Source organism: Semicossyphus pulcher, unplaced genomic scaffold, assembly GCF_022749685.1.
Source record: "Semicossyphus pulcher isolate SPU_LCO1_2020_fin unplaced genomic scaffold, fSemPul1.0.p SCAF_22, whole genome shotgun sequence".
Classification (NCBI taxonomy): Eukaryota; Metazoa; Chordata; class Actinopteri; order Labriformes; family Labridae; genus Semicossyphus; species Semicossyphus pulcher.
Genome location: NW_027211696.1, coordinates 13,901,639 through 13,923,696, shown reverse-complemented (window position 1 = coordinate 13,923,696; position 22,058 = coordinate 13,901,639). Strand labels below are relative to the sequence as shown.

Here is a 22,058-nt window from a genome sequence, read left to right as displayed (position 1 = left end):
CCACAGCAAACTAAATGGGATACAAAAGTCCACTCAAACTGTTAATAAACTACAATAGTCTTCAGCAAACTCTGTAAGTGGACTACAGAAAGTCAATATACAATGAAGTAGACTACAAAAGTTCATTCAAATTATGTAAGTGGACTACAAAAGTCCATACAAACTATATCAGTGGACTACGAATGTCCTCAGCAAATTATATGAGTGGACCACAAAAGTCTTCATCAAACTCTACAAGTGGACTACAAAAGTCCATAACATTCTGTATGGACTAAAGAAGTCTACATAAAACAAAGTGGGCTACAAAGTCCACAACATTCTGTATGGACTAAAGAAGTCCACAGCAAACTAAGTGGACTACAAAAGTCCCTATACTCATAAAGTCCTTATACAAGCTCTCAGCCAACTATAAAAAACAACTACAAGCGTCCTAAGCAAATTATTAAGAGGACTACAACATATAGAGAATATGTTTGTTGTCATTGTACAGGTATACAACAAAATCCTGCTCAAATAGAGATATTAAGCAAACTATACAAGTTGACTACAAACTATCTGCAAACTATCAGACATTGCAGCAAAAAATAAAATCACCATTCAGAGGACGAAATCATCCCCGCAGAAAGAGGCAGTGATGCAGGAGTGTGACCACCTGCTGCCATCTAGCGGTGATTGGTTGCTTTAACATTTTACACATAATAGGACACACCTGTTGATCTGTAACCCCTGCTGCCATAGTGCTCGTTCCAAAGTCGTCTCACTTCAAGCCTTTGCTTTGTAAACACTGACAGCCTGCGATGATGAAGACAACAGTGTCAGAAGCCAACATTCCCATTTGGAGGCTGTTTACATTTGAGCAGCAGGCTGGCATGTCTCAAAGAAATACTGTCAAACACAAAGTAGTGCACATTGATTGACACAGCAGCCCACCTGTGCATTCACACAACGTGGAATCTCAACTGAGATCAGCAATTCTCCAAAAAGCTTCCTTTATGTCCTCTGGGATGAAATGTCGCAGATAAGTCAGACCACAGCATCAAATCTGACTGAAGGTTACCCTGTGACGAACCTGACTTTAGTGGTCCTTTTGCTCATACCCTGCGTGGTCATTCTGCTGCTGCTGAACTGCCTGTTTCTGGGCTACAAGTTCCTGATCCTGTCAAAGAGCAGCAGACCGAAGCGAGAGGACACAGAGGAGATGCTTTTACAGTCCACCCTGCAACGAGTCAGAAGAGTCTCCGATTCGGTGTTTCCACCTCTGCAGGACGGGAGGAGAGCTTATATGTCTCTGTCTGAGCCCGTCCTGCCCCATCCTGTCACCTCTTCCCGGGCTTCTTCCAGAGAGAGGGCCAGCAGGGTGGATCACAGGATCCGGCTTCTGAGGCCAGACGGTACCACCGGGTCAGGGTCCCTGAGGGCGCCGAGCACCATCCGGGCCACTTCGTCCGCGGCTGGTTTCAGCCCCAGACTGGACCTGGCCTCCGGCTCACGGACTTACAGTAAAGCGGGCTGGTGTAAAAGCGCGCCAGTGTTACCGCAGTCCAGTGATTCAGAGGCTGAGACCAGAGTGAACCTTGTTCCGCCAAACTCTCCAATGGTGAGTGTTGAAATAACTCGAGTTGGCACTTCTGTTCTTAATATAGCCTAAAATATATGTTAGCTTCTCTTTAGGCTTACAAATAATCACAGTTTGACATTGCTTTAAGCCTGTGATGACAATACAGGTTCAAATCATGGTAATCAACAGCACGGGCGGAGCACACTATTTTGGGGGCCCAGGGTAAAACTGAGCTTCTGGCCCCCTTTGACCCCCTCTTGGTCTGTGTTCATATACATTGTTTCTGGAGTAGGCCATAGCTGGCCCCAGTTTTCTTATGTAGTAATTTGATTTAATACAAATCTTAAAAAGCAGGTGCAACATTAGCTAAAACAGCAAAGCTCTAAAAAACTGTACTGTGACACTTGGCCACAAGATCAGCTAAAGTACACTTTAACCTGTTTTTATCATAGACTGTATAAAAAGATGGATGGCATGACAGCTCCCTAAAAGGGAAGCCAAAACATTTTAAGTGCCCCCTGCTGACTGGCTGCAGTATAGGTCATAAAGCCCGCCTCCTCCATGTTAACAGATGGAACATGAATCAAACTATGAAATCAAAATACACGCCAAATACATTTTTGACATGGTTTCTGTCATTATAGTTAGTTCTTATCATGCTGATTTATCATTTGTTCATTGTATCATTTTTCTGACAAGTTTGTTTTTAATTAGTTATTTGATGCAGTAAAAAGGATGATTGACAGCTCTGTTGACAAATACGGCTCCTGCAGCCGATCTGTTCCTGATTAGCGTAAAGGAGGAACGTCGAAAAGAAACGTAACTAAAACAGTCATAGAAGTTTCCATATCTGTAAACGTCTGCTTCAGACCAACACAAGAAGCTGTTCTGCTGTTAAACACGCCGACGTGTGGGATCCTTGCTGTATTTTTTCAGAAAGTTAAGTGTGTGTCTTGGTAAGCGAAAGTGGCTACGGCGGCTCCACCCGCCGATTTCTACTGCACAACTCTGGCTCCTACTGATGTCACCATCGCAAGATGGCAGTGCCCGTCACGGGGGCTATTTTGGCTTTAATTTCGTACATTGAGAGGGTTTAATGCGTTGAAAAATGGCTCAACATGCCAGCTTTTGTTTTTAATCAGCCCTGAAACCTGGAAAGGCACATCGATATAGAATTGACTGGTAGGGACTATTTTAGGTCATGAAATCATATTAATAAAAGAATGTTATCAACCACATTCATGCAGCAAAAATCTACTCGTCCTGATATTTTTTAATGAACCTCATTTGTATTCTCACTTCTTTATTTATGTATATGTTAAATGTGGTTGTCGACACTCAAATATCCCCACTGTATAGCTGTAAAATAATCTGGAAAATATTTAATATTAACCTTCATTGTCTATTACCCATGATGATTTTTATCATTCATTTTAATTTCTGTTTAAATGATAACAGTTATATCTTGCTTTTTACTTCAACATCAATGTCATATCTTTGACACAATCACTTTCCTAGTAATTGCCATCGAGTGTATTAGTGCATCTCAGCCATTACTACTGCTCTCTGTGGCTGTGGCTGTTTAGGTTCTGCAGTCCTCAGAGATCTCAGTACAGTCAATATGCTCAATAAGACACTTGGAAGTGTGCGTTACTGCAGCAGTGCTCTTTTCTGTGTCTGTGCCACTGTGTTTGCTGTCACTGCTTTTAACCTACTCTGCTTATTTATTCCAAGCAAACAGGGAAAGTAAAATCTAGATCCTGGAGGCCTATAACAGGATCCTACAATCAGGAATTAGAAGAATTGTGAGGTCCATATGTTTGTCTTTGTTCGCGGCAGGGGACAGAACACGGGGGTCAGGCCCGTCGGAGCAGTACTTACGAGATGCTGACAGATGTGAGTCCAGGTGTTGCAGTTCACGTGTTTGACAAAGTGGACATGGAGTGCGAGTACGACAACCCGCCCTCAGAGACGTCCTGCCTGAACACGTCTGCAGTGGGGCCTGGACTGGACAGCGACTTTGGTGCCAGCGCAGGTAAGAGCCGGTCTGCTTCAGCTGCACTGTGATCAATATGGCTGCCATCAATAACTAATGTTACTGCTGCAGCAAACTGGCAAAAACAAGACAGGAAGTGATAAAGTATACATCATTTTGACACAAATGTGATGTGGAAATTTCAAACCTTCAGTGCACATACAGTGTGGATTTACTTTTTAGTGAATTAGGAAGCGTGTCATGTCCAGCAGTTTCAAATATTTGCATAAAAATCAATTCTAGATGAGGTACAGATCTTTTAGAGAGTTGTTATATATTCTCCTGATCTCTCTCCAGGTGTGTCCCTGCGGATTCTGTCTGCAGACAGCGACGGTCTGTCTAACGGTGTCCTCGCTTCGGCCCTGGAGTGGGACTATTACGACCCGTGCTACGTCAAACAGAATAATCTACCCAAACAGAAGCACCACAGACCTGCGATTCACACCAAACAGTACTGGGTGTGATCCATCACATCTGTCAGTAGTTTTAATGTTTATTTATTTTCTATTTCTTATTTATTTAATCTAAGTAACATATGTGTTTCATTTGGAGTTAATTTATTTAGTTTGTCTCACTGATATTCACTTTACACGAGTTTAAACACATGTTTTGATGATGAATTCACTCTGCCACTGAATTTGTTCAAATAGTTAAATATTTACACTGCACCTTCACTGAGTTTAATGTGAAATATTTCATATGCACTACGTCACTGATGTTATTGTTAGTTATAGTCACCATTATATTAACAGGGCTGTTTAGCTGGTCCTGGATTTCATGAACAAACATTCACATTAAGATTTATATTCACTGATTTTGTTTGAAATGTTTTGAATCACTTAATAAAGATTAATTTAGAATTTAGTGAAGTGCTTTTTTTAATTGTATATTAATGATTAAATCAATTAAAGTATTGTCACACAGGTAGGATGACATTTGCATGTTTAAATGTTTTTTAGTACATCAAAACATCTCACGTTTTCTGATTTAGCCATGTGCGATTCCTCACCAGCAGAGGGCGCTGTGTGGTTGCTGTTAGTGTTACTGACGAGAACGAGTCCTTACTGTAGGCTTTTATCCAGGCTTATTCTACACTGAGATATTAAGAGAGATAGCCCGATTCAAGACTTGATGGTTGCTTGTCATAAATACAATACAGATAAACGGTAAGTTAGCAAAGTATAGACTTGCTCGTCCAGGACATATTTTAGCTATGCAATCGTTTTTATTTTTTTGTAATTGTTTTTATTTTTTAATCATTTCTAATGTGTTTTTGAATCACTTTAGTAAAGTTTGTTTCGTTTTAAAAATTGTATACATAATTTAATTGTTTTTCGGAGCCTCTCCTTCCTCCTGAAACGAACAAGTCGTTTTGCCATTCAAAGGTCAGACGTTAGCTACGATTGGCTGACAGTATTTGGAGTGACCGCGTAGCCCCTCCCCCATGTGTGCGAGCGGCCGCTCTGCACTGTCACTCCTAAGTTGTACAATACATGGCTGCTCCAGGATCAGTTATTTGGCCTTACGTGTACGAGCCAGAATCGCCAGGAGGTATCGGAATGGTAACTTGAAATCTTGGCAACGACTTGACTACAAGCTAGTGCGAGAAGGCAGCCTGAGGTGAACGACGGTGAGTTACGATTGGTCGATTTCTATTGGTTCTACATAGAAACCTGTAGCTGTTGTGAACGGCCCATTTCAGGGGCTACCTTTTTAAAAATGTAATTCTGGAAAAACACGGAATTATGCAGTTTTCACTGAACAATGAACACCCAGAAATGTGAAAACCATGCAAAACATGAGAATATCCATTTAAAAGATATGACCAGTTCCTATTTTAATAATCGCTTACGAGTACAGTAATATTAGCATTTATTTAACTATTTATATGATCAGTATGAACATCAAATTGTGGTGTGAGGCACCATTAATGTATACTGTATTTGACAGGAAGTAACCCCACAGTCCACACACAACAAGAGGCGATCGAGTTCACTGGTTTGAATACTTTATTCTCTGTCAGGAGATATCTGTACATTAACGACCAAGTGCCACTTGAGTTCCTTTTAAAGTTCATGGGAGGAATAACTGACGTTGCACTACGCAAACATGAAAACAACCAGACCGAGAAGCATCTTTACTCAAAGCTGGAGAGGAAAGTCAACACAATCTGCTTGAGCTTAGCATCGGATGCCTCAGAGATTTGGCCGTCAGCCCTGAAATCAAGAACAGATTGGTTAAAATACACAACAGAACTTTAAGAACAATGCAAAAGTCTTAATGCTGTTTCTCAAAGGCTCTTTAACTCACCTGATAGCGGCCAGCAGGTCTTGGTGCTGGCTCAGGATGTGCTGCAGGAACGCCTTCTCAAACTTTGTGATCTTGCTGGGCTCCATTTTGTCCAAGTGTCCCCTCACACCGGCGTAAATAACCGTTACCTGTTCTTCAATAGCCATGGGAGCTGAAAGAGGGAAGCATGGAGTCATACATAATATAAGAAGACTGAAGAATAGATAGATCTACTGTAAGGAGAAGCCAACAAAGGGAAATATAACACTAAACCGATACTCACAGTACTGTCCCTGTTTAAGCAGCTCAGTCAGACGGACACCTCGGTTCAGCAGCTGCTGAGTCGCAGCGTCCAGATCAGAACCGAACTGAGCGAAGGCAGCGACCTCGCGGTACTGAGCCAGCTCCAGCTTCATGGTACCGGCCACCTGCACAGAAGCCAATAGGTCAGAATCAAACACTTCCATTGTGATAAAAGCTGGGGGATGGGCTGTGACGAGGAAGGCTGACCTGCTTCATGGCCCGGGTCTGAGCAGCAGATCCGACACGTGACACAGACAGACCCACGTTGATGGCAGGACGGATACCTTTGTAGAACAGCTCAGTCTCCAAGAAGATCTGAGGAGGAAACAGGATTCAGTGATCTGTCGAACCAGGATTTTTATAGTGCTGATGCAAGTCTGACGCCCACCTGTCCGTCTGTGATGGAGATGACGTTAGTAGGAATGTAGGCTGACACGTCGCCAGCCTGTGTCTCGATAACGGGAAGGGCTGTGAGGGAGCCGCCGCCGAAGTTGTCGTTCATCTTGGCAGCTCTCTCCAGCAGACGGGAATGCAAGTAGAAGACGTCTCCTGGGTAAGCCTCGCGACCAGGGGGACGACGCAGCAGCAGGGACATCTGGCGGTAGGCGACGGCCTGCGGAAAGACAAGACAACAAGTTTGGAGTTATCAGCAGAGCAAACTTTGTGAAGAATAAGGGCTGTATCTGTTTGATCTGGCTTTTATACAATCGACATTCAGACCCAGGTAATTATTTCCTTGGTTCTGATCGGCACCGACGGGAGCACAAAACCTGCGTCAATGTGCTAATTTCGGGACTACTGAGATACAGTTAGCGACAACCAGGCTCGCAGCTCCCCAAAGAGCATCTGAGAAACATTGATTTTTCATCTAAAAGTATTTTATTCAATGTTTTTACCAATTTTAAACACCTGGTCAGTTGGCTTAAAGCGAAGAAGAGCATTGCAGATAATTCGGCTCTCAATAAAATCCTTGTTTAGGATGATGAACAATAAGGAATCCTTAGCTTAAACCCAACTGAGGACTAAGCTAGCAGCAGCGCCGCTCCTAGACCCTCCTCACACACGGTGACCACCAAAAAGCTTTAGAGAATCACTGATTTATAGCCTGAAACTGCTTTCTTCAGAGTTTTTACTAGTTTTAATCACCAGGTGAGATAGTTTTGAAGAGGAGGAGACTTCTGCGGATAAATCGGCTCTCGTTATAAACACAATAAGCCGTGAACAGTTGAGTGTCGTTTTGAGAATCTTTGTGGTTTACATCCTGCCATTCTGTTGCTCCTGTATTGATCTGTGTCCTTTTATAAAGCTCAAAAACAAGTACAGAAATGCGACTGGGCTCTGGGTCTTCTCCACTGATGAGTCAAACAATCGACTTTATGGGTCAGCCTTATTTAAAGTAATTACAGCAACTGTGTGTTAAAATTAATCAGACTAAATCAAACTCACCTGCTTGGACAGATCGTCGTAGATGATGAGTGCGTGCTTGCCGTTGTCCCTGAAGTACTCTCCCATGGAGCAGCCGGAGTAGGGAGCCAGGTACTGCAGAGGAGCGGCATCGGAGGCGGTGGCAGACACCACGATGGTGTACTTCATGGCGTCGGCGTCGGTCAGCCTCTTCACCAGCTGAGCCACGGTGGACCTCTTCTGGCCGATGGCGACGTAGATGCAGTACAGCTTCTTCTTCTCGTCGGTGCCCTCGTTGAAGCGCTTCTGGTTGATGATTGTGTCGATGGCGATGGCGGTTTTTCTGCAACACAAATACAAAGATTTAACATGTGTACGACAGATCCAGGAAGATCATTTGCTACAAAACCCTCGAGTATTGTATGTTTGGGTTGACGTAATTACTTTTTTAAGGCTCTAACTATTAGATTATATACTAACAGTATTATGAATCATAGTGTATAAAACAACTTCAACCACACATTATGCAAAAACACAGTAAATATTCCTATAATCAAACATGCATTAATCATGATTTATTGCAATATTGATTATTTAGTGTTAGCACCTCCACTGCTGTAACAGCATTTCAAAGGCACCAGGAATAACATCAAATGTGCCCTGTGTTCAACTATTCACTTTGAGCAGCGTCCTCTTACCCGGTCTGCCTGTCCCCGATGATGAGCTCACGCTGCCCGCGACCAATGGGGACCAAACTGTCCACGGCTTTGATGCCAGTCTGCATCGGCTCCCTCACAGAGATGCGGGGGATGATGCCAGGGGCCTTCAGACCCACACGTCTGCGGATCTGGGAGCCCAGGGGGCCCTTTGAGGACAAAACATACGTTATTAAATGACCAGACAACCCTTTTCATCTAGCTTTATCCTGTTATAATGATTTATTAGTTGGCTGCTTTTCTGTAAAGCAGTTTGTGTTGAATTTTATGCATGATAATAACTTACCTTTCCATCGATAGCATTTCCCAGAGCATCGACAACACGGCCCAGGAGCTCTTCACCGACGGGCACGTCCACGATAGCTCCGGTTCTCTTGACAATGTCGCCCTCCTTGATCAGCTTGTCGTTACCGAACACCACAACACCAACATTGTCGGGCTCCAAGTTCAGAGACATGCCCTATAGAAGAAGGAAGAAAAGACTTCAAGTTAGCTACAACACTTTTTGTATAGTTTACACGTTACTGATAACATAGTAATAAACTGCCCTCTAATAATCAGGAAATAATTAAAAGGCTGGTAAAGCAAATACTTTAGTGTCTTATGCTGGATTCTCTCTGACCAATTAGTGGTCTGAAGTCCTTTAACTCAACCTTTTAGCATCAGCTCGCTTGGAGCTTTTGCCAAGGTAAAAACACAATGGTTTAACTAAGTCAAGTCGGTTAGATCCGCACCAAGCAGTTGAAATAAGGCATGACTGACCTTCAGACCAGAGGAGAACTCCACCATCTCCTCAGCCTGCACGTTCCTCAGACCGTACACTCTGGCAATACCATCACCGATGGACAGCACGCGACCAGTCTCCTCCAGGTCGGCAGCAGTGTCAGCTCCCATGATCTTTTCCTCCAGAATGGACGACACCTCGGCTGTGCCTATAACGCATGCCAAGTGTTCATTAAGTCAAAGGCTCTTAGTGACAAGTTTGGAAGGCTTGTGTAATAACGTTACCAGTTCAGTTAGCTGACCTGTTTTCTGCAGCCATGGTCGGGTGGTGTGAAGATTCCTGGCTCCTACACAAGCTGCAGCAACATTCTTGGATACCTTAAAGACAATAAAAATCACATCATAATATGAGCTTAAATCGATGTTTGGCTTTTGATGTCTGCAACATGAGTTGAGTTCTTTCAAAATAAAGGGCACCGGGTCATGTAGTCTGGAGACTCACAGGACAGTCCTCACCAATAACAGTTAATAACCAGAATAGTATATTATTAGTCCAACTTCACCCATTATACACATGTCAAACTTTGCAAAGTTAAGACTTGCAGATGCATTTTCAGAGAAAGCTAGCCTGTTGAGTGGAAGAAACCTGACCTTCAATGCCAAATTTCATTCGTCATTCTTGCACTTTGATTCAGTCATCTCAGTTGAAAATATATTAACACTAAAATATAGAGTTCTTAACAGCTTAAATAATGTCCTGTACTCGTGTGGGAGGTTTGTTCCTGTCTGTCAGCTGCAAATGTTAACAGAGTGAACTAGCAATGTGAAGGGCCCGGTGTCCTCCGGTGCAAAGACGTGTGCATGCACAACAATGCTACTACATAAAGTACGGATATTCGTACGAAAGTCGATACAAAATATAACACAAATAAGTGAGAGTTGCTTACAAATCCAGCCCGTCGAGGCAAACTGCGGGCAAGAGCCGCTGCAACGCGAACTGACAGCATGTCTGTGTCCTGTTGTATCTGTCCTGCTCCACAGCGGAGAGAGAAGGATGGCGGACACGGCAACGATTTGTTGAAAGGTCACAGTGACCCGGAAGTACTTCAAAATAAAACTTCTAACTTTTAATTCTAATCCAAATATTATTTTGTGTAACTATTTATTAATAAATAGACAGCCAAATTAATGTATACGTTAATATACCGTATATATATATGAAAAATAAATGATACAATTTAAAAAGCCATATATGTGGAGACAATGAAATAACTAAGATAAGATAAGACAAGCCCACAGGGGAAATTGAGTCGTTACAGCAGCTCACAAAAAAGGCAAATTAAATTAAGTACTCAAGTAATAAAAATATACAATAAGTAGGTGGCAATAAAAAGATTTATAAAAAATATATGACAATATAAATAATAACTAACAAAATAATAATAATAATAATAATAATAATAATAATAATAAAATCATTCACACTATGTACACATTTTTCCTTGGCGAAAGATATGCAGAACACACAAAAAAATTGTATATTGTACATGTTTTTTTTAAGAAATTAATCAATGCAATAAGCATTTTTATAAACCTATTATTTTACTCCAACTCTTAATAAATTCAGTTAAATTTGTTAAAATTAAATTGATCCAACTGTTAAAAGGTTGAATAAAATATTTAATTGCTTTATCACTGTAATCTAGTGGATTTATAGTGACCCCTGCACTGCTGCCCATACTTGTCCTGCGGTATTTCCATGCTGTAGTATTAATATTGGACCCACAGGGGGCGCTCTGTCGTGAAAAATAGGCCGGAAGTGGCGCATGTAGCTTTGTGAAAGACGAACGGCTGATGGAGACATTTTAAAATAAACACACAGCTAGCTGCTAACGGCTAACAGGGCTCGCGAAGGTGCGAGCACACTGCGCCAAAACACGTTCAAATTCTGACAAGTTGTAAAGAAGTAAAGTATATTTATTTGTGCATTGTTTATGCATCGTAAATCAAAGAGACTACACATTATCGAAGATGTCGAAAAGTCAGACACTGGAAAAAGAGGAATATAACTAAAGCCGCGGTAAGTTGTAACTAACGCAGCCGTTTAACGGCTAAGTTGGCTAAGTCGCTCTGCTTGAGATAACGTTAGCTGCTAGCTAGCTGCTGACATTATCCTGCTTGTTACGCCTCCGGATGGTTAGATACTGCTTCCATTTATAGGATCTTGCGAGGCAGCTGTCCTGCAACCTGAACATTTTGCATGACTTGTCGTCTTCTTGTTCTTGCCAAGTTTACAGAGTGTAAGGTTATGACCGAGGGTAGCTTTACTACGCAGCTAAAAGTGGAGTCTGAAGCCTAGCCTATTAGCTTCAGCTAGCCAGACACAACTAAGGAAAGTGTCTCAATCACCAATAAATGCCTCATAGTGCAGACTTAGTTTACTGTGGCTGGGGAGTTTTTAACAGACTCACATGAAATCATTCTCAGGTTGTGTGCGACAAAAAAACAGAATTAAAAAAGAACTAAAAATGCTAGGCAATATCGTCAATGGCAATTCCTGTGCAAATTGTTGCATAAAATGATCATATTCTGTTTTGGGCGTGTGAACAGCTATAGTTATGCCGCATAATAATCAAGAAAAGAATGCACTAAATACGTTTTAAGTCAGTTTTTGAGAAGGAGGAAGGAGGGTAAAAGAGCTTGAATGTGCCAACAATGTTTGCTAAAATAGCTGAACTAGAATTTGGGACTGCTGCTATAATAACACATGTAAATGTGCACAAGACAAACTAATCATTACCAGGAAAGGAAAAACTGAGGCATTTGATGCCAGCTAGTATTTTAATGAAGTACACACCTCAGATGCGGAAAGTTGGCAGCGCATTTTAAAAACAAATCTTACTTTCATAATAGCTTGCCTTGTAGAAAACTGCATATTATTCCCCATGCTCTCAGATAACCAGTCTTTTGCACAGATGTACAAAGTGCCCAGATCTGGACCGTAAGGTAACATAAATTTTCTTTTTTTCTCTCTCCAGCAGGTGAGCTTCTGTCCAGGCACATTGGTCCATGTTTGTTGGACCTTTGGGCTCTGGGCTCAACTAGCATGAAGATGGCTGATTCAGAGAAGGCAGAGGAATTTGTAGATGCTGAATGCCCCCTAGAGTGCCTTGATGAAGCACAATCAGCTGCGGCTTCTGTTCAGGGAGAGCTGGATGAGCATCTGAAAACAGAGACCACCACCAGTACCAGCTCGCCACCGAGGGAAAAGGACGGAGACAGCCCCTTGAATACAGAGGGTGAGCAGAGTCTCCTCTCCATGCCATGCCTCATGAAGGAGCTCCGCAGAGACTCCCCAGAGTCCCAGCATGCCTCTACAGGGAGTGACAAGCCTGTAACTCGTCATATCTATGAGAGTGACTCCTCAAACCCCTGCATGCTCTCACCCTCATCCAGCGGCCACCTCGCTGACTCAGACACACTCTCCTCAGGGGATGAAGGTGCCGCTCCTCCCGCAGGAGAAGAGGGAGAGGGCAACATGGAAGCTACCAATGATCCCGGGCAGGCAGCAGGAAGGCAGGCATCTGCCACGTCTACAGGAGGGAGGAAGTCCAGGCGATCACGCTCGGAAAGCGAGATGCCTCCTAATGCGATGGCTGCAAAGAAAAACCGCTGCCAGCCCACAGCGGCCACAGCGGGAGGGCAGGAAAAACAAACCAACGGCAAGCTGGGAAAAGTGAAAGGTCACCGGAGCCAGAAACACAAGGAGCGGATGCGTTTGCTGAGGCAAAAACGAGAAGCAGCAGCGCGGAAGAAGTATAACCTGCTGCAGGACAGCAGTACGAGCGACAGCGAGCTCACATGTGACTCCAGCACCAGCTCCTCTGACGACGACGACGATGACACTTCAGGAGGTAGCAAGACAATCAAGACAGATATTTCAGGTAACACCCGCTGTTCACTACACATGCTTATAGCACAACACTCATATTACTGTCCAGGGTTACAGTAGCAGGGCCTTAGATATTCCACTGTATCACATAATTGAAAACACATAGGCCTACAGTATATGACATTCAAAGATAATTTGTCTAAAACAGAGTTAAAGTTAGCTTAAATTCAGGGCTGCCTGCATGACTTAAATTTTCAGGCAGCCCAAACCAAAGTTTTCAGTTGCCACATAAAGTATGAACATGTAACAGCACAAAGCCTTATTTAATATCATCAGATTAGTACAAGCACTGCTTTGTTTGTTTGTTTTATGAGTCACTTTCTTTTTTTGTGTTATTTTCTCACTCATCATTTGTCTTCATTCTCTCTGTCTGTAGATATGTAAACTGTCTGTTGTAGAAGGGTCACTTGTAGTCATATAATGTTTTGTTGGAACTCAATCTCACCGTTTGCATGCTGTGGAAGTCTAGTGGACATTCTTCAACTCATTGAGTGATATCTAAACCAAGTTCTGGTAATCTAACCTATGTTGTGGTTTCTGCAATTCAACAAGTGAGCCGTTTATATCCTCAGCCTTTCGCTGCAAATAGACAATGGTGTATGATCTCACTGTGCTAGTATGAGTTGCGAGACTCATTAAGTGTATCCTGCTTTTCTTTGACTGCCTGTGGCTTTTTAATATTCCTTAGGTCTATCATACACTTCACTCTGTGTACACAGGAGGCGATGAAGCATTTCAGAGCTGGAAACGGGTGCTTTTATTCTCTATGAGTACGATTTTTGTCATTGAGTGAAAATATAAATGCATATTCATCTTGAACTGAAGATGGCTTCAAACTTAAGTCAAGCACAGAACGTTCTAATAATAATAAACACTGGCAGACCAAGATTGATAGTATTGTTGGCACACTGGCCCTCTGTTTGTTCTTTTAGTTCATCTCATGTTTCCTGATGATTGTAGAAATCTCACAGGGGAGTTGAGTTCTAGCATTGTGGTATTAAAAGGGGGCTGCCTGTTACAGCTGTCGAAGGAGAATTGACATTTACTTTAGGGTTGATATTTTTACGATGGTGAAGTATGTTTGAAAAATCATTTTGCACTGGTTCTGGTAGGCTATTTTTCACAATTAAATTTGGGGGTTTTTGTGATGAGTCAAGATTTTTCTCAACTAAATTCTCAGCAAAATTGTTTATTTTGCTTCCAGATTGTTACTAGTTTATCTAGGGTTAGATTTTTGTTTAGCAGCTCTTTAGCGGTATTATTCAATGGGCCTACTGTTAGCATAAGATATAGTTGGACATAACTGCTGCCTGTCATCATAGTTTTTTAATGAATTTGCCTCAAGCGGGTGCATTAACCTCAAATGTTTCCAGTTAATACATCTTCCCAACCACAGTCGCCAAACATATCCAATTATCTTACTCTAGGGATCCGTACCACATGAAATGTTTTCAACCATTTTTACATCCCGCACACAGATTTGAGTGCTACAACTGCATGATGTAGTCCATCAGCATGAAAACAGTCAATCTGCACGTAACCAAAAAACAAACTCATTTTCTCTATAATACAAAAGTCCACCTCCGAAGCATGAACGTGCTACTGTATTTTCTTATGGCTTGGCCTCAATGTCTTTAAAGCTGGCTTCAGACGTGCATCGGAGAGATCCAGAGTGGGCGCCCAGATTCATGGGCTGCTGGACAGCGGTACGTGGGACAGGAACGGCATCGGCAGCGTTCTGGAGGAGGCCATGACGCGCTTTGCTGTGATGCAGCGGCAGACTGAGGAGCGCTTCCGCGTCTGGATGGAAAAGCTCGCACACCTCGACTCGGACAACGACTCCTCCAAACGATCAAGTGACGCCCACGAGGGGCAACAGCAGGGTGGACGCCCGTCCCCGCCCAGTTCCTATTTGCCATCGTCAGAGTCTGCAGAGACTATGGCTGCCTACATGTTGGCACGAGAGAACAACAGTCTCACCCCCAATCCCATAAACAACAACATCCTACCTGAAGTTGCCACTCAGAATGGAAATCTAGCTGTTCCAGACCCTGGTCTCCTGAATGTTTAGATTCTTCTTCAGTCCTCGCTGTTTCCTACTTTGATCTTACAAAGTGTAGAACTAGTTGATGCAGTAAGCATGGCAATGGGTATTACTAGGTAAATGATGTGAGGTCACTAAACAGATACACCCTCTCCAGCAGCTGGGACAGAGCTGCTCTTTGGAACTGGACTGCAGACCTGAGGCCCAGTGCATCTGCTGGCACTGAATCACTGTGAGATTTGACTTTCTGAATAATTCAACTCACCTGTTTGATTTCTGCAGCATCTGTGACACGGACACTGGCGTATCTCAATAGACTCTTGAGTCAGGGCTCTTATTCTACTGCTTAATGTATGGCTTGTTTGTTTTTGTAGACCAGCTGTACACACACACACACACGTACACACACACACACACACACACAGAGTAGATGATTATGTCATTCATACAGAATGTGCATTACAGCACCTGGCAGCCATCATGACAGTGCTAAAGTGGGGTGCTGCTGCTTAAAAGCATGTGCCTTGTCATTCTGACATTATGCTGGGAATGATACACAGAGCATCATAGAACTATTTCTTCATAAGTTACATTTCAAACTCTACATAACCTTTCTTTCTGCTGAACTACGTTTGCACTTTGCTTGTAAATGGTTCAGGACTTTTGAAACCTTGTGACAACCTTTTATTTTGGTGGCATAGCTTTACTAACAAAACATTTCAAACATAGATTTGCATATAAATATAAACACGATATGCTAACCCACACGATTTCTTGTTTTAAAAATAATTAGATTAGATGTTTTAACGTTTGCCTTTCTGTTACATTTGCTGCTATCGCTGCGTTTGTGCAGTAACAAGAAACTAGTGAGGGAGTGACTCCCACTGTTTATTTTTAGTAGCCTATGTATAGATTATGGACATCAGATAAGGCACGGGTTCCTATGTTGTGGCTATCAGCTGCAATGTCAAGAGCTTCAAAAATTTCACTCGTACTCGCCTAGTTAATATTTTATTTGCACTGGTCTGCCAGCTTGGCCTGTGTCTGCAGTTTGACTTTAAACTGAAAAAACCCAGGCATCAAACTAACACATATATGATGCATGGCAATGTTTACTGACTTCCTACATACTGACTGATCTGAGTGATCACGTGGCCTTCTCTGGTTCAGATCCTGTGGTCTTTTGAGGTGGAAACACTCCTCCTCAACCCTTTCCTCAAACTACTTTTACTGATGTAGATGACCACAGAGTCGCAACACTGCTAACACCATCCAGACATGAAGGAATCTTTGGCCTAAACCTATTTGTAGTTAGGGTGTTAAAAAAAAGTGTAACATTTTCTGTATGTGTATATGTAGCCCTATGACTGTCAGTTTTACACAACTGAAAGCTGGAAGCTCCCCCACCTGTTTGCATGTGATTATATTAGTATATAGAATGTGCAAGGCCAAATTAGTTCTCATCAGCAGCATGTGTGCAAGGTGTAGCTTTGCTTATGCTGATAAACGGTGACTGACGGGACATTTTATCTGTTTACTTGTTTTCTCTCGGCCTTCTCTTCGGTTTCAAAATGTGTGAATATTGTTGTTTTCGGTTCATGTTGCGTAATTATTGGGGCTGCCCCTAAAAAAAGTGACAATTCAAATAATCAGTGCAGAAGACCGCGAAGAAGTTGGCTCGCATTTTGTCAGTTGAATCTGCCCTTCTCTGTTTTTTTTAGCTGGGTCGATGTTCACACAACAAACTAATTCTTACAAGATGAGGTTTCCTCCTCTACAACACATATGAACCTGGTGATTAAAACTGGTTAAAATAAAGCAGTGTCATGTTCATAGTCATTGTCTCTTTCAAGCTCTTTGGGGGTTGCAAGCGGAGTGGTCGCTAACTTAAAGACTAATATTCATTCAAATAAACTACAATCTAAAATATAAATATACATATGGTTCTTGCATCCATATAGAACTTGGGATTGAATAGCCAAATCTGATTCAACTGACAAAATTCTGAGTCGGGTGCAGCCCTAATAATTATTATTATTGCCACTTAGGTTTAAATGCATCCACTGACTGTTGTCCCGCATTTGTTCACACTGAATTTACCTTTAAGTCAGCTGTTTTGTCGACATGGTAACGTGAGCCCTTACAATCACACACTGTGTGCATTAGAAACAACACTAAGGACAGTCCATTGTTTACCAAAGAGAATCTCCTGGTTTACATGAGTCCTTTTTCTATCTCTAAGACATGGCCTTTAAATCTGTTTCTCTGGTAACCCTGGTACCTGCCTATTCCAGCCCAACCAGCTATTCATAGGCAGCAGCGCTCTCTCATAGTACATGCTGTCCAGACGAACCCTCTCTCTCTCTCACACACACCCGTAGACACTTCAGGGTAGCTGTTTGTGTGCGACTCTTCCAGGGACTCCTTTTACAGGGTAGAACAAAGCTACATGTTCCCGCTCTTCCACTTCTTCTGTTGTTTTGGCCTTTTATTTTTTCTTATCTCACTACATTTCATTCACAGAGTAAGATCATTTTAAAGTGTTTTGTAATGACTGTATTTTAGTGTAGTTTTTATGTGAATGGCTGTTATTTTAAAAGCAATAAATGGAGATAAAAAAAATGCTGCTGCAAAACGTTTATTAACACTCTGCAAACAACCACTCTGAAAGCATAGGAGCATTCGGGGTGTCTTGTTTTAAAGGTTTCTCTTATTGCTCATGTTTTACAGCAGAACTACTGCTTTGGAATTAGGTTATCACAATGTTTTGCACTTGGGAAAACAGGGTTTGTTTCTTTGTGTACACTCATGCACATGCAACAGTTAGCAGGGATATGGAGTCCAACCGGCCTTCCTATTCCCAGGCATGATTTGAATAATAAAGTGTTTTCTTTGTTTCCTGCAGACGGGCCTCCAGTAGTGGGTCACTATGATATTTCAGACACTGATTCTAACCAGGAGAGTATGAGTGTGGATACAGTCCGGCCCACGGTGATAAAGCATGAGCTAAAAACACACAGAGGCCAGGATATGGCAGCTCACTCTGGGTGTATAAGAGCTCTGAGCTCTATCTCAGGTCAGTTACAAACCCGGTAAATCCAAACTGATAATTTCCTCTCAGTGAAGACAGGACATTTAGAGGCATGGGTGTCACCAATACGCAGCGTGCTATGTGGGGAAATGGTCTTTTAAGCTCAGCAGTGCGCCTTTTTGAAGTCTACTGCCTTCATCCCTCACTACTGGCTTGGTGCTATAAAAAAGTCCTTTTCCGCCTTGCTTCAAGACAAAACAAATTGACCTTTTCTGACTGACTAGCCGGCAGTGTCAAAACTTGAATATAAAGTCCACAATGTTATGTTTTGTCCAATGTGTCACTCCCTGCTATATCTGCTAGGCTAAGTGTCAGATTCATCATTGTTTTCTTCTTGTCTGTGTCAAAGCAGCTGCAGTCTTTGTGTGTCAGCGAGGCCTGAAGCTCTCTACTGGTCGGGTGCTCCTCACAATGTGTGACTCTGTCCCTCTTTATTTGTTTCAGGCCACGTGGAGGCAGAGCGGTCGCACAAGGAAGGTTCTCAACACAAGGGCCAGATTAACATCGCTTCCTCAGACAGCGAGGTGGAGATAGTCGGAGTGCAGGAGAAAGCACGGTAAATCTCTCACCGGTGAAGCTTATCTTTATAATGTATCTTTTCTTTAACGTGACTTCTTCCCTTCTGGTTTTACAAATACATTCGGCTTTTTAATTACTTTGTTTCTACATCCAGATGTGCCCACCCATGCGGAGGTGTGATAAAGAGCCTCTCCTCCTGGAAAGACAACTCAGTGGAGCAGTTAAACAGCACAAATCAACCCCAGCTCTGGACTACTGTTTCCCCTCAGCCCAACTGGGTGTCCCCTCCCGAAGTGGTGGACCTCACACTGGACGAGGACGCCGGACACAAATACCTACTTTAAACAACTTGTACACTGAAGACTCCTTGTTTCTTCCTCTCACTCCTCCTCATCCCTCTTGCCTTGCCTCCATGTTACGACTGAAATGCTTCCTCGCCTGTAACCGCTCGTGGACTCTTCCCGCACCAGGGCTCTGTTTGTCTTTTTAAGTAACTGTTAAACAATCATGTGTATCAAAGCCATTCTACTGACGTGATTCCCTGATCTTGGCTTGGATTTAGTTGTAATAAAATGGCACACACTTCAGGTGCAGGTGGAAACATATATTAGAGTGATTTATCTTTTAATGATAGCAATATCCTTCATTTAATACCTCAGTTACCCCTTATTGACGGATGTAAGTAGACGTTTTATGTTGCGTGCTTGCAAACTCTATAGTGAAAACTTCAAGTTGCTGCTTGAGAGCAGGTCCGTATCACGTCATGACTGTTGACCTGCTTCACTACAGACTCTGAATGGCATATTTTCAGACCTATTCGGCATTTTATTTGCAGTCACCTGCGGTCAAGACAAAAATGGCAGCTGATGCACTTTCTGTTGTACAGGAGACCACAGAATGATGGCAAAGTTTGCTTTGTATCTGTCTATGGTCGATTTTGTTTCGAAGTCTCACCACTGGTTTCACATTTAGGTCAGTCTGCATTGATGGCTTTACTTATCTACACTGTGCCCAACGTTGGTACAGCCTGTGATCTGTGCTGGCAGGGAGGGTTTTGGTTTGTCTTATGCCGGGATCAGACTACACGATATTTTTTGTCTTTCACGATGGCCACCGTGTCAGATTAATCAGGCACAGTGGCATGAAGTCGTGCCGTGTCTTGGTCGGGAGACTGGCAACACTACAAGTATGACCCCGACCAATCATTGTTCACGACCCTGCGAGAGTGCATAGGTCATCGAGGATCATACATTTACGCGTCAGAGCACTCTGTCATCATACTGGTCAGCGTCAGGGAACACGTTGTAGGAGATGTCAAACAGACGCAGCGTCGCTATTCTTCAGTTATGTTACTAAACGTCCGTTCATCGTTCATAATCGAATGTGCGTAGTCTGATCCCGGCATTAAAGGAATAGTTTGACATTTTTGAAAAAGTGCTTATTTGTTTTTTTTGCCAAGAGTTGGAGGAGAAGATTTGTACCACTTGTATATCTCTCCGTTAAATATAAGGCCACATAAAGCGGGTGGTTAGCCTAGCTTAACACAAAGACTAGAAACAGGGAAACAGCTAGCCCGCCTCTAACCAAAGATAACAAAATCCACCCACCATCACTTCTAAAGCTCACCAATTAACCTGCTTATGTTTTGTTTGTTTGTTTAATCCACACAAACACCCCAGTTTAAAAAGAAAAGCTGTTCTCAGAGGGCTTATTAACAGGACTATTTCTCAGTCCCTGTTGATTGCCTGGTAAAGGCTCAGGGCCAAGAATGGGTTGGACAGGGCAAAGCTACAAGTTCAAGTCTTTGCGAAAGCTATGCAAGCCTGCTGCTAGCTGTAGCTTTAAAACTCATGACAAAAAGCAAATAAGCGTTTTACAAAATGTTCCTGTTACTACCATATTACTATACATTTTTACAGTTTATGAAAACAATCAACTGGTTAAACTCAAACTCTGAGGGAAGATTCAAACACACTACAAAACACGACTCACCTCCACCACGGCACTGCTACATGTGGTGGTGTTGGCAATATAAACCCGTTTCTTTTGTTTTGAGACTTTTTTATGTTGGGAGCCACAGAGTCTGCTAGTGTCCCAGGTGACGTAGTTATCAGTGAATGTATGACTGGGTGCACTTAATGTTTGCATGATTATCCTGAGTGGATGCAGACACCTTTAAACCTCTGGGGACCCCTTTATAACAACTGAGGAAATGTGTTTTCCATTGAATACTGCAAAGCAAGATGGCCTGAATGCCTTGAAATGTGCACTATTTTCTTTAGACTCATATAAAGCTTATTCTTTTACCCGAGTAAGCCGTGGATTTTGCTATCTCAACAATTAATATTTTAATAATAGATTTGAATTTAGCACAAACATAAAAGGAGTGCCCACATGTGAGGAGGTTATAGAGGAGACTTCTACTGTTTTTACCCTGGACCTCAGGGCCTGCTTGCTCTCCTTCCCTGTGGTCTTATTTCTGTCTTCATGCAGTTCTGCAGTCATGCTGGGTTTTTTTTTTAATAATGATCCAACTTCACACACTGTTTTAACTCTTCATATTTGTTTAAATTCATCATGGATACTCTCCTAAATGATGCTTGAAAATTGTAAAATCAAGTAATATTACTTCTGCTGGTCACAGAAGGGAAGGGAAATTTTAAATATAAGAAACTAAACCAAAGTCTAAATGAAATTTATGTTTTAAGTTCTGTTTTCTTTCCCCGTTTTAAATTTGCTTCCAGATTGCTCTTTTAAATTTGCTCTATAAGTCTTTTAATTTGGAGGTCTGTGCATTTGTTGTAAAATGAGGTGACATGAATTCTGTTTCAAACTCAGATTCAGTTCGATATAATGTGATATTTCTGTTTTGTTTAATGTTGGCCAGTTTTTTTTCTCCACTACACGCAGCTACCATTACTGACAGTTCTTTTACCAAACCACTTCTGCTTGCAAAACTCATGTCACTATTGTTCCTTAGGATTTTTATGAAATGTTAGTAAGACTCACGTCCTTATTGATAGTTTTGTTAGAAAACTTGGGCAGTGATGCTCGACTTTGGTTGCACATAGCATGTTTGGTCCCATCTTTAACCTCATGTCAGACATCATCCTCATACCTGTAATTTAGCCTCACTCTTCTGTTGTTTTATTTGACTGTCAGTATTTTAAATTAACAAAAAAAGGTGTTTATTTTGTTGCTTCTGCAAGTCCTTGACTTCCTTGAAATTATGTCTGTAGAACAAAAAAAGAAACTATTTTAAAACTAAATAAATAGAGCGTTATTTAATGACCTGCTTGTACAGTTACTTATTTCCTTGTCAGTCGGGAAAGCAGACTATGTAGTCTTTGCTCTTGTGTGTGGCTGTTAGGAAGTTTCTAGTAGAAACCAACAGATAAAGGACTTTTAAGGCCGATATTGATAT

General features: G+C 42.2%; 3 protein-coding genes across 5 annotated transcripts; 2 read left to right on the top strand and 1 right to left on the bottom strand.

The window, feature by feature from the left end:
• Positions 1-1,009: 1,009 nt before the first annotated feature.
• hwa (huluwa) lies at positions 1,010-4,057 on the top strand. Its single transcript, XM_069672914.1, has 4 exons — positions 1,010-1,597; positions 1,910-1,912; positions 3,398-3,593; positions 3,891-4,057. Exons 1-4 carry the CDS (start codon positions 1,010-1,012, stop codon positions 4,055-4,057), a joined length of 954 nt encoding a protein of 317 aa, XP_069529015.1.
• A 1,531-nt stretch (positions 4,058-5,588) lies between these two features.
• atp5fa1 (ATP synthase F1 subunit alpha) lies at positions 5,589-10,082 on the bottom strand. Its single transcript, XM_069673179.1, has 11 exons — positions 9,976-10,082; positions 9,331-9,406; positions 9,068-9,237; positions 8,592-8,765; positions 8,288-8,454; positions 7,632-7,932; positions 6,574-6,798; positions 6,393-6,500; positions 6,166-6,310; positions 5,904-6,054; positions 5,589-5,809 (listed from the first exon to the last, which is right to left on the bottom strand). The coding sequence occupies exons 1-11, from the start codon at positions 10,033-10,035 to the stop codon at positions 5,731-5,733; spliced, it is 1,656 nt and encodes a 551-aa protein (XP_069529280.1). The 5' UTR covers positions 10,036-10,082; the 3' UTR covers positions 5,589-5,730.
• Positions 10,083-10,919: 837 nt separating this feature from the next.
• Positions 10,920-21,153, top strand: ark2n (arkadia (rnf111) N-terminal like PKA signaling regulator 2n). 3 transcript variants are annotated; one of them, XM_069673495.1, is made up of 5 exons: positions 10,920-11,108; positions 12,067-12,972; positions 17,930-18,100; positions 18,560-18,671; positions 18,789-21,153. In XM_069673495.1, exons 2-5 carry the CDS (start codon positions 12,135-12,137, stop codon positions 18,976-18,978), a joined length of 1,311 nt encoding a protein of 436 aa, XP_069529596.1. In that variant the 5' UTR covers positions 10,920-11,108; positions 12,067-12,134; the 3' UTR covers positions 18,979-21,153. The 3 variants fall into 3 exon arrangements, with proteins under 3 accessions (XP_069529596.1, XP_069529598.1, XP_069529597.1); XM_069673497.1 differs by lacking the exon at positions 17,930-18,100; XM_069673496.1 differs by lacking the exons at positions 17,930-18,100; positions 18,560-18,671; positions 18,789-21,153 and adding an exon at positions 14,621-17,723.
• The last annotated feature ends 905 nt before the right edge of the window (positions 21,154-22,058 follow it).

Excerpts from the sequence above, each read along its gene's own strand:
- hwa (XM_069672914.1), top strand. The coding sequence starts at position 1,010 with ATGTCGCAGATAAGTCAGACCACAGCATCAAATCTGACTGAAGGTTAC. Across the intron at positions 3,594-3,890 it reads CGACTTTGGTGCCAGCGCAG|GTGTGTCCCTGCGGATTCTG; the intron begins GTAAGAGCCGGT and ends ATCTCTCTCCAG.
- ark2n (XM_069673495.1), top strand. The coding sequence starts at position 12,135 with ATGAAGATGGCTGATTCAGAGAAGGCAGAGGAATTTGTAGATGCTGAA. Across the intron at positions 18,101-18,559 it reads AGCTCTGAGCTCTATCTCAG|GCCACGTGGAGGCAGAGCGG; the intron begins GTCAGTTACAAA and ends TATTTGTTTCAG. Across the intron at positions 18,672-18,788 it reads GGAGTGCAGGAGAAAGCACG|ATGTGCCCACCCATGCGGAG; the intron begins GTAAATCTCTCA and ends TTCTACATCCAG.
- atp5fa1 (XM_069673179.1), bottom strand. The coding sequence starts at position 10,035 with ATGCTGTCAGTTCGCGTTGCAGCGGCTCTTGCCCGCAGTTTGCCTCGA. Across the intron at positions 9,407-9,975 it reads TGCCTCGACGGGCTGGATTT|GTATCCAAGAATGTTGCTGC; the intron begins GTAAGCAACTCT and ends ATTGTCTTTAAG. Across the intron at positions 6,501-6,573 it reads TCTCCATCACAGACGGACAG|ATCTTCTTGGAGACTGAGCT; the intron begins GTGGGCGTCAGA and ends TTTCCTCCTCAG.